The sequence below is a fragment of the Amphiprion ocellaris genome, chromosome 17, assembly GCF_022539595.1.
Source record: "Amphiprion ocellaris isolate individual 3 ecotype Okinawa chromosome 17, ASM2253959v1, whole genome shotgun sequence".
Classification (NCBI taxonomy): Eukaryota; Metazoa; Chordata; class Actinopteri; family Pomacentridae; genus Amphiprion; species Amphiprion ocellaris.
In genome coordinates, this window is record NC_072782.1 from 15,039,533 (window position 1) to 15,053,922 (window position 14,390).

Genomic DNA, 14,390 nt, shown 5'->3' on the forward strand with positions numbered 1-14,390 from the left:
TCCAGGCCAGCTGAGATATGTGATCCCTCCAGTGAGTTCTGGGTCTACCCCAGGTCCTCCTCCCACTTGGACATACCTGGAAATCCTTCAATGGGAGGCACCCAGGAGGTATCCTAATCAGAGGCCTAAACCACCTAAGCTCCCTCTGGATGTCTGATGACATCCCATTGAGGAAACCCATTTTGGCTGCTTGTATCTGCAATCTCAATCTTTTGGTCACTATCCAGAGCCCATGGCCATATATGAGAGCTGGAACAAAGACAGATTGGTAAATTGAGAGATTCCCCTTCCAGCTCATGTTGCAGTTAAATCAAAGTGATATATGTTATGGACGTTCTACAAAAAGCCAATTCTACAGTACACTGATACGGCGACAAGTGTATTTTCTCATACTACTGCTACCTTCCCAGAAACACAATCTGCTGCTCTTCCTCTCTCTTCCCTATCATCTCACGCTCCAGTTAAAGTGCGCCTCTCTGTTTTCACCCACCACACCAGTTTCTATAAGTCTCACCTGTCAAATTCAGGTTTCACCCACCACAGTCAATATTAAATGTATACTGGCTAAACTGCCAACAATCATAGTGGATTTTAGACAAGCAACTGTTGTGCAAAGCTGTCATTGGGACCAAAACCAAATACTGCAGGTTTCCACTTTACGACATCCATCAAATCACTGAGGATTCTGGCCGGCTTTCTACTCATGCTTTAATCATGTCCCTTTTGAACTAGTGCAGCTCTCTTTTTACCAAAGTGCAACTTACTGAGAATACTGTAATCTACTGTACCTTTTCCTTCACTGTCTTTAAAATGTAACATGTGACTGCGTTTGTAGATGTCTTTCAGCAGCAGCCAACAGGCAGCTGCTCATTGTTACTGAGATTGTAGGAGCATGATCCCAGAAGTATACCGAGGCTCTACACGACTGTTTTGAGCTAATAGACTGGAACATGGTCTGTGGAGCACACAGAGAGGACAATGCAGGGCTCCCCAGCTGCATAACATGTCAATTTCCATGTGGACCTTTCAATTCCATTAAACAGTTTGCTGTTTTCTCTGCTTCACTTTAAACAAGCTCTGGAAAACAAAGAAAATTAAATCCCTTCTTAGGAAAGAGGGCTTCCAGGGCTGGCTACAAGGAGGAAGTTAAGTTGGTCTGTGGGTGCTGAGGAGGAGAATTAAAGATAGAAACACAGGGGCAGAATTGAAGACAAATTGCAACAAAACAGTGTGAAGGAGGTGCTGAGTGGGATGAGAAGGATTACTGGCAACGAGACGGCAGGCCAAGTGGGGGAAGAGAACAAAAATAGAGTGAATGACTTAAGCCTGTTTTTCAACAGGTTCATTGTGGAGACCAGGCCAGCTGTACCCACCAGCACAGGTTGACAGGCCTAATGAGATCTCTCCACAACAATGTCGCTGATTAGACTCCTGCTTCCCCACAGGCCGTCACACCAGGGATCACCTCTTCAGTCCTAGTCCACCTCCTCCGGTCACTCCTGCCTCCGCACTGACCACTTTGCCATGAAGGGCAACAGGGAGTCTTGCTAGGGAGCAAGGTGGAGTAATGACAACTACAGGAAGTCTAATGTGAGAGAAAAGATACAGTGACGAAGTTCAGCAAAAGAAGGGGCAGTGGCCCAATCCAACAAATAGCTAAAGGTCAGTACCACCAACAAACTGGACCAGTCCAAGAACACAGAAAGATCCTGAGAGTTGAGAGGAGGCTAGGCTACATATTATCGTCCACCTTTTTTGTTAGCTGACAGCCAGCTCCGGGTAGATTCACATCTTCTGTCTGGTTCTGTATTAAAGTGGCAACAGACAGCATTTCAATTTTTCCTTTCCAAGCTTTGCCAAGTGGGACCACTGTTGGGGAAACTGTTGCAAAGTTTGGATTATACTCCTGTATCTTCAGAACCTAGCAATTAGCAACAATACAGGACACTATATGATTAACACTGCTTGAGAATTAAGGAAGAACATCACTCCTGCAAATGGCTCAGCTGCTGTCCAAAACGATCTCTATGCTATGATATATGGTAAAGCATCTGACTGTATTAACAAGTTTGGCAGGTTTTATAAATGACTGATCTAGTCAAAACAACACCAATTCACCGTCGATTCTCAGCTCTCTCCATTGAGTGAATGCTTGTCTGAGGTTCACTCCTCTGGTTTTACTGCAGTTTTCTGTCATTTTTCCTCCTTTCTGTCTTTGCATGGAGTTATCTTTTGCTGAGAAAGACTCGACAGTTGCTCTGGTTTTTCAGGTAACTGGAAAAAAAAGTACTGATAGCTACCAGGGAAAACAAAAGTATTGTCCTTTTCATGTCTTCTTTTGTGCCATAAATGAAGCCTTCACTTTCCTGGGACATTTCATACCTGATGGCAGACAGAATTGCAATCCAACAGATAATAGTGTCATCAGTCTATTACACTGTGCTCACATATGTAACTAAACAGTATTCTCAAATGTATTTTGAAAGAAATTTCTAGATAGTATTTCTGATGTAGTTGAAATAATTTTCAGTTTGAATAAGCCACATAAGTCTATTGAAAAAGTAGGAGTATTTTTCAATTTTATTTTCACTCTTACTTTTGGTTTTCCCTCACTGTTTGTTTGGCTTTGGGCACCAAAGCTATGTGACAGGTTTAGGAAAATATCACGATTTGGGTTAAAATACAACCCTTTTACAACATGTTTGAAATTTCTCCATTTGGGATCTATAAAATCTTATGGCACTACTAAAAGTTCCTTTTCCCCTCTTGGAGTTTCTGTCACTCCATCATTGTGTGGGACAATGACTTTGGAAAACATCCACTTTATTTGTCAAATTCAGACTACTGATGTCTATTTCTTAACCCAGTTGACTTTTATAATGCTTTATTGCACAGAACAAAGACTCTGGATTTAGTCTCCCATCACATATATTTGAATTCCATTATGAAAGGATCTCTTAACAGCCAGCAGGGACAGAAGGACCAAGAAAAGGGATCAATAACTTTCAAAACTCATAACCACATGTGCGTATACCAGTAAGATAAAACCATCCTTTAGCTGAAGTGCATCCTGAATTAACTGGAAGATAGAAAACAAAATAAAGACAAGAAATGTGTCATCATGGACTTGATTAACACAAACCTGCTGAGGTCGTAAGGCAGTAAAAAAAAAAAAAAAGAAGGCTGGCAAGGGAAAACTCAATCAGTGCTTTGTCTCAGTTTCCAAATAGACATGCATATCAAGTGTCTACAGCACAAACAAATTATTGCAACTGACATTATTGCAACATCACATAATCTAACAGAGAGACCAAGAAAACAAAAGCAGCAGACTGCCAGATCCAAGTAATGTAAACACCATGAGCTGTGTGTGACAGGAACTGTGACACAGCTTGATTTTGATTGCAGCTATCTTTATCACAACAGCAAACCTCTGATTGCTGCAGCATTCAAAGAGGTACTGTTTCCTCTAATTATAATAAGAACCTGCCTGCAAGGTCTAAGAAATACTAAGATTTACCATAATACTGATGCAATAGTCAGCAATTTTTGAAAACGGTCTCAATTTATAACATATATGTACATTTTTCTGTACATAATGGGATCTGATTGCAAAAAGACTGAATGTGCCTCTACATGTAGGTGTGGGAGGCTACCATATGCATTATACAGCACCTGAGTGAATGAAACTACTCAGACATTTAAAACTGCAGCTGTTAACAGCAAAGTGTAGTGGTAGGTCAGAGTCGTTTTAACTCAGACACTCATAGATAAAAAATACGGACAAAATATTTAATTCAAACTTAACTTTGCCATTAAGTTGGAACATCACTAGCCAAACTGAGGCACGTGGGCAGCAGCTCCCCATGCAGTACACATGCATGTTTCTGCAGAGCTCGGTACAGCCTGGAGAGCTCACCAACACACACTGTGATTCCCTTCAGTAAAACGTCCAAGCGATAAACCTTTACACTTCCCCATGATGCGAATAGAACTGTGATTTCACACTTCTCTGTACCTACACAGCACGTTCTGTGCATGTTATCTAGAGCTATACTTGGTTTTTATAAGGCGTTTAGCTTTCCGCTGACACAACCCGCATCTTCCTTTTATTTGTCTCACCTACAGTTTAAACATTGTAGCTCATATACTGTATATTTATTATGGATGAAAAAAGGTACACCAGTGTCTATTCATGCCACAAATGCACCTGTATATAAATTCATAATGTAATTGCCATGTGTCTGTACATTAAATTGCTGAAATTGTCTACATGTTTTGTTTTTATACAGACATTTATACTCTTCACATGTATAGCTAGAGCGGCCAACAAAAAAAAAAAATACTGAAACACATTCTAACTATATACATACACTTAAATGTAAATAGCATCTTCAAAAACAAAAAAAAGTGGTCTGAACAATAAATGTGTGTACAATCCAACCCAGTCACCGCAGATGACATACCTCTAAGCTGCATTTTCAGTTCCATTTTAAAGGAAACACATTTTCTGTCGGTTTTGCTTGTAATGTATCATAAACATGTTTCTAATCACCAGATCTCCAGTATTCATGTTACTGCTTTATGGTCACTCCTTTTTAACCAGCCAGTCGTATATTAGATGGGGCGGGGCTTGTCATCTTGGCGACCCCAAAAGGAGAGGAAGCTTCAAACATGTGAAAGTTTGCATTTCAGCACACAAAAAAGAAAAAAAAAAGTTTTTTCCTGAAATTTTTCATGTAATTTTGGTGCCTAACCTTGACCAAGTTTCTAACATGTAAAAGTCTCACATAGCAAGACATTTCCCTAAACTTAGCCACGCAGATTTTGTCGCTAAATCTAATCAGAAAGCACGTGGAAATTGAAAGTAAACAAAACCTAATTCCATGATGACACACAAACCCTGGTCTTGCTGATTTACACCATTGCCCACCTCTCCTATCACCAAACATGGACTTTGTCACTATTTCAAACTGGCCACCTTCTCCACAGCGTCACAGGTCACAAATTACAGTTATTCCAAAACAAAATTACACTCCCCTCAGAACAAAATTAGGAATTTTGTTTAGTTAAATGGGAATAACACCTGGTTGCTATGATCGGCGAAGGCAAAGATTAATGCAAAATCTATTTGCAATGTCTTTCTGCAGCGTTCCGCGCTTGGCAGTCAGGGGAAGCCAATGTTAACATGAACAACCTTTTGAGCCGTTCTGTTTCTATCGCTGTGTTCAACAGCTTCAACTCCAACCCTTAACTCACAGTGGACCAAATCAATAACAAACACTAACACCAAAGATGACTGCAATTCTATGAGAATGTAGGAAGCAGAACAATCGAGGGTTTGCTATGTCCTTGCTACTCTGCAAGGGCATCGAGATGGCAGATGAAATTGTGCTTATTGTCCTCTCCAAGTTTAACTAATCAGTGTTGAGCTCTGTACAACAGTTTATCAGGGCCGCTTCGAAGCACCGAACACGGAATAGGAACTTTTATCTCACACAGAATGGCTCTGAGAGAGATTCTAGAGAGACAAGTCTTGCAGTCGTAAAAGTTCTGCCCTTGAAACGGACCACCAGCTCCTGCAGTGGAAAATGGCTTAATGATAAAGACAAGAAAGCTGTTGACAAGCCTTTAAATAACTGCATTTAACTCTGGGGAAACTTCAGTTTATCGGCTTTCTGTCACACTTATGGAACACGAGTCCAATTTTACCCTGCATTGCCCAACAAATCTGGTGAGAGCTAAAAATTTGTATGCTGTTTGTTTCTGCACATATATTATTGTCTGATCATATCCAAACACCGAATTCATATTTGTTTACATCTCTAATGCTTAAGCGCTGCTATTTGTATTCTACTTTTTCCTTCCTTCCTTCAACAGTCCAGTTTTCTTCATGGAGCTCGATAATGCTTTCATTTTCATCCTCTGCCTGTCTGTGGCTGCTTGTATCTAATTTCAGGTCTTGGTGTTGGCATATTACACTGCAAAAGGGACCACTGCCTGCATACGGTACCTCCAGGCCATGGACCCTCCCTCCACTCCATCTAGAGCTCTGCATGTTGTCGTTATAATCCACTTAGCTCTCCTTTCCTTGCTGTGACCTGGTCATCCTTCTAGCTAAAACCCCCTCCTCCGCCTCCTGGAGCTTAATAGTGGAGTGACCTCCCCACTCTAGTCAGAACATCAGACTTTTTTCAAACCTCTTCAACTAAAGAAGTACCTCATATGCCCCCTCTCTCCCCCCATTCTCAGCTCTCTCTCTCAACTTTCCTATATTTACTGATCATCCTTCACATGAACATTGCTCTAACTGTGTATTTAACTGTTTTTACTATTTGTTGTCAATATTCACCTCCATTTCGCAATCATTTCAGAGTCATAAGAATTCTATCAGTTGAGTGTATGTATGACTGCTGCTCTCCTTCAGTATCCATTTCTTGAATTTTTGATGCCTCTCCACTGCTGCACATTTTTCATGTCACTCCAGTTAAGACCATCTGCTGAATGTATAAAAATGTAAAAATGGAAATGTAATGCCGCTGCTCTGTACCTGCCAGATCTACATGACAGCCAGCGCATGAGGGAGCTGGCTCATCACTACATTCATGTCCCGATATTCTGCTGGGACCGTGACAGGAAAGTCAACGTGGGTGAGCTGTAATCAGTACATGGGGTGTCCTGGATAGTCTGTACTCTGTGGACTCCATATATATATGAACAAGTCAGGCAACAGGGAGATGCACAGAGAAAAACAAACAACCCGACATCACGGCGAAGGCTTCGGTATTTTCCATGGAGACTCAGGTTCAACAGCGGTATAAAAAACAACCACAACAACACGTGCGCACACTTACAAACTGACAGACTCATGCCTGCATCCTTGTACCTGACAACGAAAGAGCGGCGCGGTGTGAGGCCGGGGTCATGGCCGAGCGGCGGTTGGGGTGAAAGGTCGGCAGACAGGGCGGTTCCAGCGCCTTGGAGGAGCAGGGTGACGTGGTTGGGGAGCAGCTCGGGGGTCTCCGAGGTGAAGGTGATGGAGAGAAGCTGGCCGTAGCTGTGGACTTGGAAACCCAGGAATTTCTCTAGCAGAAGGAAGGAGGAAAGGTTGGAGTGGAGTCAGCTTTATAATTGAAGTCTGAGCCAGCTCTTTGCCATCAGTGTAGTAAACACAGGGGTGGAATTGTGTGTGCAAAGCGTGGTGGAAGCTGATTTATTTTCGTGTGCATTTTTTAAAAACTCTGCCAGTTCCCTTCTCTTTCGGTTTGTGCGTATATGCATGAGGGCAGTGCGGTGCAGCCTTTTTGAGCTCACATGGAGCCCTGCAGGAGTTTATGTGTAATTACTCATCCTCTCATCTTTGGCTTCTTATATCACATTAGGAGCACTTCAAAGATTTTAGCTACCACAAGACACCCACCGCTCCTCCACCTATCCTCAAAACTGGCTAAAGGAGGAAGAAACACAGGAGTTCTCCTTCTCATATACGAAAACAGGCAAAAGTTTTGCCCTCCCTCAATGTTGAATGTTCAAAAAAACGTTAAAAAATACAAGCGGCATAAGCTACCACAAAAAGGTTTTTGCATCAGTTCTGCTATAAAAGTGAACAAATCATAACAATTTCTTTAAAAAAAAAAAAAAAAACAACTATGCTGCAATTCTCTACCAGTTTAGGATGAGTGAGTGGGCAAAGCTGACAGTTTGTACGCTTGGTTGCCATCTTGTTTCTGAGCGTAATCGTGTGTGAAGTACATCCTGAGCTCTTCTGGGGGTTGAGAGGGCTGTGGACGTGAGTGGGTGATTTTGCTCGCGAGGGGCCTCTGCTGTCTGATCATCCAATATGTGCTCAACCAGGAGCCGGCTTTTATTATCTGTGTCCTGCCCTTACATCTACAGACCCCTGTCACTGTCACTTCTGCACCGTGTTAGTCAGTTTTTGTTATTTGACCTGCATTTGACCTGACTTCTGACACCCTGAATTAAGGTGCTTGGCTGCTGTTTGTAAAGTTTTACTCAGCAGTGTGGTAAAGTAACCAGTTATTACTTTTCTATGCTAAAACAGGCAAGTCTATACTGTCATTGCCGTAAATGATGTTAATTTCTTTACATATCTCTTTCATTTGGTTTTATTATGCAGTGGATTGTTTTATTAGAAGTCCTGCAGTTACGCTTCCTTTCTCTGCAGCTCAAATGCAAGGAAGTTAAATTAAATGATATCCTATAAATAACAATCTCTTTTCTTTCTAATAAGCTGCAAGATTTCACACATCTGGAGTCAATCTCAAAAGCCGAGCTGCAGTAGCTTTCTTTTTTTTTTTTTTTTTTAGCTTTGCAACACAAAACAACACATCCTTCTTCCATCACAGTTGTTAGGTTTCAAACAATTTTCACGTGAGGACACATGAATGAGCCACAACACACACTGTGTTAGTTGTTTTTGTCATTCAGCCGCAAGACTGGTATTTGTAGGAAATGAAAAAGAGGCAGTGATGAAAGGGGAAAGGCTTCAATTACACGACTAATCAATAGCACTTTCTGTTCCGGATCCAATAAAGCATCATTCATGTGAGTGTGACTTGAGAATCAATAGAAGTAGATAATTACAGCCAATCAGGAACAGGGGGAGGGGCTTCGCAACCATCTGCCGCCGCCACCACCGATGACAAAACATCTTCTTGTTTGAAATGAGCTGTCTCACATCTTAGTGTAGTTTCACAATCAATACACATTGATGACTAGAAATAAAAAAAGAATCTGTCAGTCTGGAAAGAAAGGAAGCTTAGATTGAATCCATCCCCAATTAGACAGCAATTCCTCCCACATCTGAAGCTCTCAACCAGTGGAACAACCAATATGGAAAGGATGAGAAATCTAAATGAAACAACCGATCAATACACACTTGTGAGTCCGATCCACCACTCAGATCAGTGCAAATTTACACCCAAACAACATAAATGACTCAATATGATGTGGTGACTGGAGATAAGCAATGTCTGCTTTTCAGAGCTGTTTGGTTTCAGCTTTCATAAGCAATATTTTACTGTAGTTCCATTTAAAGTCCTTGACTCTCAGTTGTGGGCACAGACTGTATATAAAAGCCTTCTAGTTTGAAAGGTAAAACCAATGCAGAAGTGTCTTAAACCTGGATTTTAAAACGCTAAAGCATGATGAAACGTTTTTTCAATTAGTTTGTAGTCTGAATTGAATACAGCATTATATTCATTTTGCAAACTACTGTCCCATTTAGAGGGAAATAGATTGTAAGGTAGGGTATGGTTTAGGTCATTCCTTCAAAATGGCAACAGTAAAATCCCACACTCAAGGTGTCAAAAAGTTAGTGCACAAATGAATGGTTAACTGTGGTGACATCCATCTTTTATAGATTCAGCCAACTGAAATTTCTACCAACTTAACAGCTGTTTGGCTTGTTACAAATGCCAGATATGTATCAACAACGTACATTACTCGGTAAAATAAAATAGACATTCCTTTAGACCAAAATACTGCAGCATCGCTTCAACAGAAACAGATGATATCGAGTGTTGTTGAAAATTTATTAGCAACCAATGCACAGGTTAGTGTGGGCTGTAGCCAACACCAAAACAAGAAGTCCACTCCATTTGCAGCTGGCTCTCCAAACCAACCTCTTGTTTTTCTGGGTCTTGCAACAGACTAACTCCCCATTTTCAACTAGCAGAAAAACCTCCAAACTCTCTTCCAGTCGTACAAATCACTGTCACAGGTGATCAAAATGACTGACAGGCTACGCAGCTTCTAAGCTAATAACACATTCAGTGGCACTCGGTAAATATCAGCGCTGCATACCAGATTCTTTATTTTTATTTTTTTTACCTTAGCTGAATTAGTTTTCCAGACAACAGTCAAAACTAACATGTCACCCAGTCCATTACAATATTTCGTAAATAACCCCATTTTTAATGCAATATATTATTTAAGATGTCGTTACTATGTAATTACATTTCATTTCTAAGCATATTCTTATGAATTAATCCTGAATTTATTTGTATTTTGAAATACTTTTGAATACTGAAGAAAAGGATATAATGGCAGCTAATGGTGGAAAGGAACTAAGTACATTTACTCAACTACTGTACTTGGGTACAGTTTCTGTTGCTTTATATTCATTTCCACTACATTTCAGAGAGAAATTTTGTACCTTCTGCTCCACTACATTTATTTGACAGCTTTAGTTACTTTAAAGATAAAGATTTAACCCCTTGATGCCTGAATTTATTTCCAATTAAATTTTTAAAAAAAAATGTGTGTGTTTGCTTTCCAGGTGATACTAAAATAAGTGGAGATTGTTGATTTGTCTATTATGCATAGAACAGATGTGTAATAATAATAATAATAATAACAGATATATAATAATTAGGTCCCTCTCTGACCAGTTCTATGAGAAACCAGTGCTTGCAAAAGTTTCCAAGGTACGTATTGAATATGCACAAACCGGCACCGGGGGAATGGATATGCTATCTTGGCTGCAGTGTGAATGAAAGTGGTATGATGCGAATTTGCAACAATAGGTGTCTAGGGGTTAATATGACAAGCTTTTCAAATACAACACACTGTTAAAGATTAAACCAGTGGTTTCCAACTGTTTTGGCTTCTGAAGTGTTACAAAGAGCGGTGTGTCGTTGGGCTCACATTTCAGATGAGTTTTTAACAGCTCTGCTAAATTGTGATTTTTCCCTCAAAACTTCTCACACGGTTTCATTTCGATAAAATGATCAAATGTTCCTTTATCTTCATCAAAATTAAAGATAAGAGAAAAAGTCCAAAAACTGAAAACACATTTGTGTATCAGATGTTTGGTTTTTCTTCTTTTCTCGCCCATTAATCATCTTGAAACCTTTTAGATTTGTCTGCTGTCCATGTGCATAAGCATAGATCAAACTGACTCCACTGGCAGCAGCTACAACAGTAACCGGCTGCTGACACACTGAAGCATCACTATTATTTATCTAACACTGTTATATGTAATATATCAATCAGAGGGGCCAAACCCTTTTACTTTAGTATATGCTACAACTGGAGCTAAGTACTTTCGTTTAATTGCTGTTTTTCCTGCAGGACTTTCACTTGTGATGGAGTATTTTTACACTGATGTACAGTACTGTATGCTTTCACTTGAGTAAAGAATCTGAACATTTCAGAACCATCACTGATTACAGCACACACCAAAGTTGAAAGATCACATTTTAGGCAATCTTCACACTTCTGCTTTTACATTTCTAGTAAAACATTTTGCTCATTTACATTTTAATTGACATCCCTCACAAAACGGAGATACAGTGAATCAGCAGGGAAATTACTCAGGAGTGAATGTTTCTACAAGAGAGATGAACCATACAAGTTTAGCCCTAATTGCAAAGAAACGTATAAAAAGCATTGCTCACTCAAGTTAAGTTGTTGCACTCTCTGAATCCTGACTCACAGAGGCCTGGAGAACACCTGAAGTTACAAATCCACTTTAACATTTACATTTTCACTCACAAAGTGGTATTCACTTCTACAAGAATGGACCAGACCCTTGGTGCAGATGTATGCTGCAAGCTGACATGTAATTTTTTTCCTGTTGATTTTACAGATTTTCACTCATGAATCTGTTACATATTTCTAATTCTTGAGGTAACCTTTTACTGCCTTTTGTCAGTTTTGAAATTCCATACCATTGTGCAAAATATCTGTGGACAGTTTAGTAAAGTGGAATTTGGTGTATATTCCCCATCTTACTAAATCTGGTCTCTCTAGTCAGTCACTCAGGCAAACACTACTCCAGAGGCATTAAAAGAGCAGTATCTGCCAGCCATTATCATTGTTGCATTAGAGGACAGCCCCAGTAGGGCCACTATTTTTGGGGAGCGGACAAGAGGTAATTACGTATGTTTGGGGAGTGACGCACTGTAATAATGAATAATGCAAGAAACTCGTGCACAGAAAATAAAAGTCAACAGATATTACTTTTGAAATGATTAATAGGGAATATATATCGCACATCCCTTGCATAACTGTGGGTAATGAGCCCAGTAATACTATTGTGTGACTAAGCTAATATTCTCTCCTAAAGTGCTCCCTTATGGTTGCAAGTGCTTATGTTTCAGATGTAGCTTGCTGGCCATTATTCTGCTGGGGTCTGATTTGCATCGTGTGGTTCCTTGGAGTTTTCTTTCTGTCTGCGAGAACAGAGGTACCAAAGCATAATTACTCACAACCCTAATAGACCATCGAAGAGTGGCCCCACTCGCAGGCCCTTCTCCAAAGTAATGAATCACTATAAAAAACAATGAAAGGATTAGTCATGTGTAATGTGTGATCTGCTGTCTGTGAATTGCAATGGATTTATATTCATTACTTTATCTCATATGACAAATTGGAGTGGATTAAAAAGTTTAGCAATCTCTAAATACCACTGTGTGCTGGCTTTAAATATACGAGCACACAGCTTATCTTCACATTTTCTTTTTAATGCAGTACTTAAACTACTTTAATTTAACATATTATTAATCAATCAGTTTTGATAACTGATAAATTGTCACGTTATTAGCTTGCAGTTTTTATGCCAAGTTAAGCTAATTGTTTTCGTGGTTCATTATGTTTAGCGCATAGTGAGTTGAAATCGGTTGGAAACCATTTCTTTGTTCAATTCGTATCACCAAAACGAATCAAATGGAAACTTTCAGAAACTTTTATCATGCACTTATTTTTGATTGCTTCCAAAATGGATAATTTACTCTCAGTCAAATTTAATTGCTTATTTTTGGGTTGTTGAATCAGAATTAGATTTTTGAATGTAAAAAATGTAAAAATGTAAAAAATAACTTGAGTTTTCCATTTTTGTGTTTTATGCTTGTACTTGGACTGCACCATTAGGGCCTTCTGGAGTCTGGTCAGCCGTGAACCCAGTTGTGTTATGGATAGTAGCCTGTAGCATGTTACCATTTATCTATTACACAGTTTTTGGAGTGTTTGGAGATGAATGCCTACTGCCACTAACACCAGAAGATGTGTGTGTGTGTGTGTGTGTGTGTGTGTGTGTGTGTGTGTGTGTGTGTGTGTGTGTGTGTGTGTGTGTGTGTGCGTGTGCATATAAGGATACAAATAGTCAAACATAGCCTACAGACTAGTAAAAGAACAAAAGTTTGTAGACAATTTAGCCTAGAAATGTATTACAGGGGATCCTCGACTTATGTCATAAGCCATCACTGCCAAAATCTACTCAGTTGGTCCTTGTGTCATTTCTGACCTTCCCTGAAAATTTCATCTAAATCCATTTGTCTGTTTTTGAGTAATGTTTCCAACAGACAGACAAACCAACGCTGATCGTTACATAACTCCCTCACGTTCCTTGGCAGAGTAATTACTACTGGGTTAGATGCTCTGCTGTGGTAGTGTGACTGGGTTTGTAGCCACAAAAAGAAACAATCCAAACATGAACAATAAAAAGTGAAACTGAGAAACAGTTATCCATTTGTAAAGTCACTGAAGAATTACAAAGTTAAAGTTTCAAATCTAATTTTCATTTGGTTCATTCTGATAGTAAGTCCTCAACAAGCAATTACAAAGTGTTCCATGGACTGAAAAAGCCAGCAATCACTTAATGGCATAAAAGCTGAAAGCTGTGACAAACAGCAAGCCTGGTCCTGTTCACATGTTTAAAAAAAGAAACACTTCAAGACTTTCTAAGCTCATACCATTAACTGTGGAAGAAATGTGTAAAAGCAACAGGTTTAATGGAAATTCATCCATAGAGACTCCAGGTTATCACAGCTTCAGCACACAGCCATTGTTTGTGTGCTTTAAATAAATCAGATATATATTCATTTATCAAGTATAGAGGAGCAAAGAGGCAGTTTTTTTTTTTAACCTTTGGACGGAATCAGGCTCTCCCTGTTGCCAGCCCTCATGCTAAGCTAAGCTAACCCACTGCTGGCTGCAGCTTCATAGCAACAAAACATGAGTCAAATTGATCATCGAAATCTTGGCGAGAAATGAAGTGCATTTCCTAAAATGTCAGAATCTTGCTTGAGGCCAAAATACTAAATATTCACTCATCTCAGCTTCTGTAGTATGAGGATTTATTGTTTGTCTCTGTTGTGCTGTGAAAGGCTTCAGGTTTTGGACTGTTAATTAGATAAAACAAGATATTTCAAGATGCCAAATTGGGCTTTGGGAACTGGAGAGCAAAACTATTAACAGAAAAATATATCAACAAACTAATTGTTGATAATATAATAGTTCGAACCTCTGGATCACTACAAATAAATGATGCATGAATGAAAAAAAAAGAATGTAAAGAACCAGAGCTTCAGTCCGTGCCGCTGGAATTCCATTTTGTTTCTATGAGTCTGTCAGAATGATCTGAAGTC

At 39.6% G+C, this 14,390-nt stretch overlaps 1 protein-coding gene across 1 annotated transcript in view; it reads right to left on the reverse strand.

The window, feature by feature from the left end:
• lamc3 (laminin, gamma 3) overlaps window positions 1–14,390 on the reverse strand; it is a 135,304-nt gene that overhangs the window by 51,718 nt on the left and 69,196 nt on the right. The window contains exon 10 of the mRNA XM_023279538.3: window positions 6,887–7,085. Within this exon, the coding sequence (XP_023135306.2) occupies window positions 6,887–7,085 (199 nt within the window). The remainder of the gene's footprint in view (window positions 1–6,886; window positions 7,086–14,390) is intronic.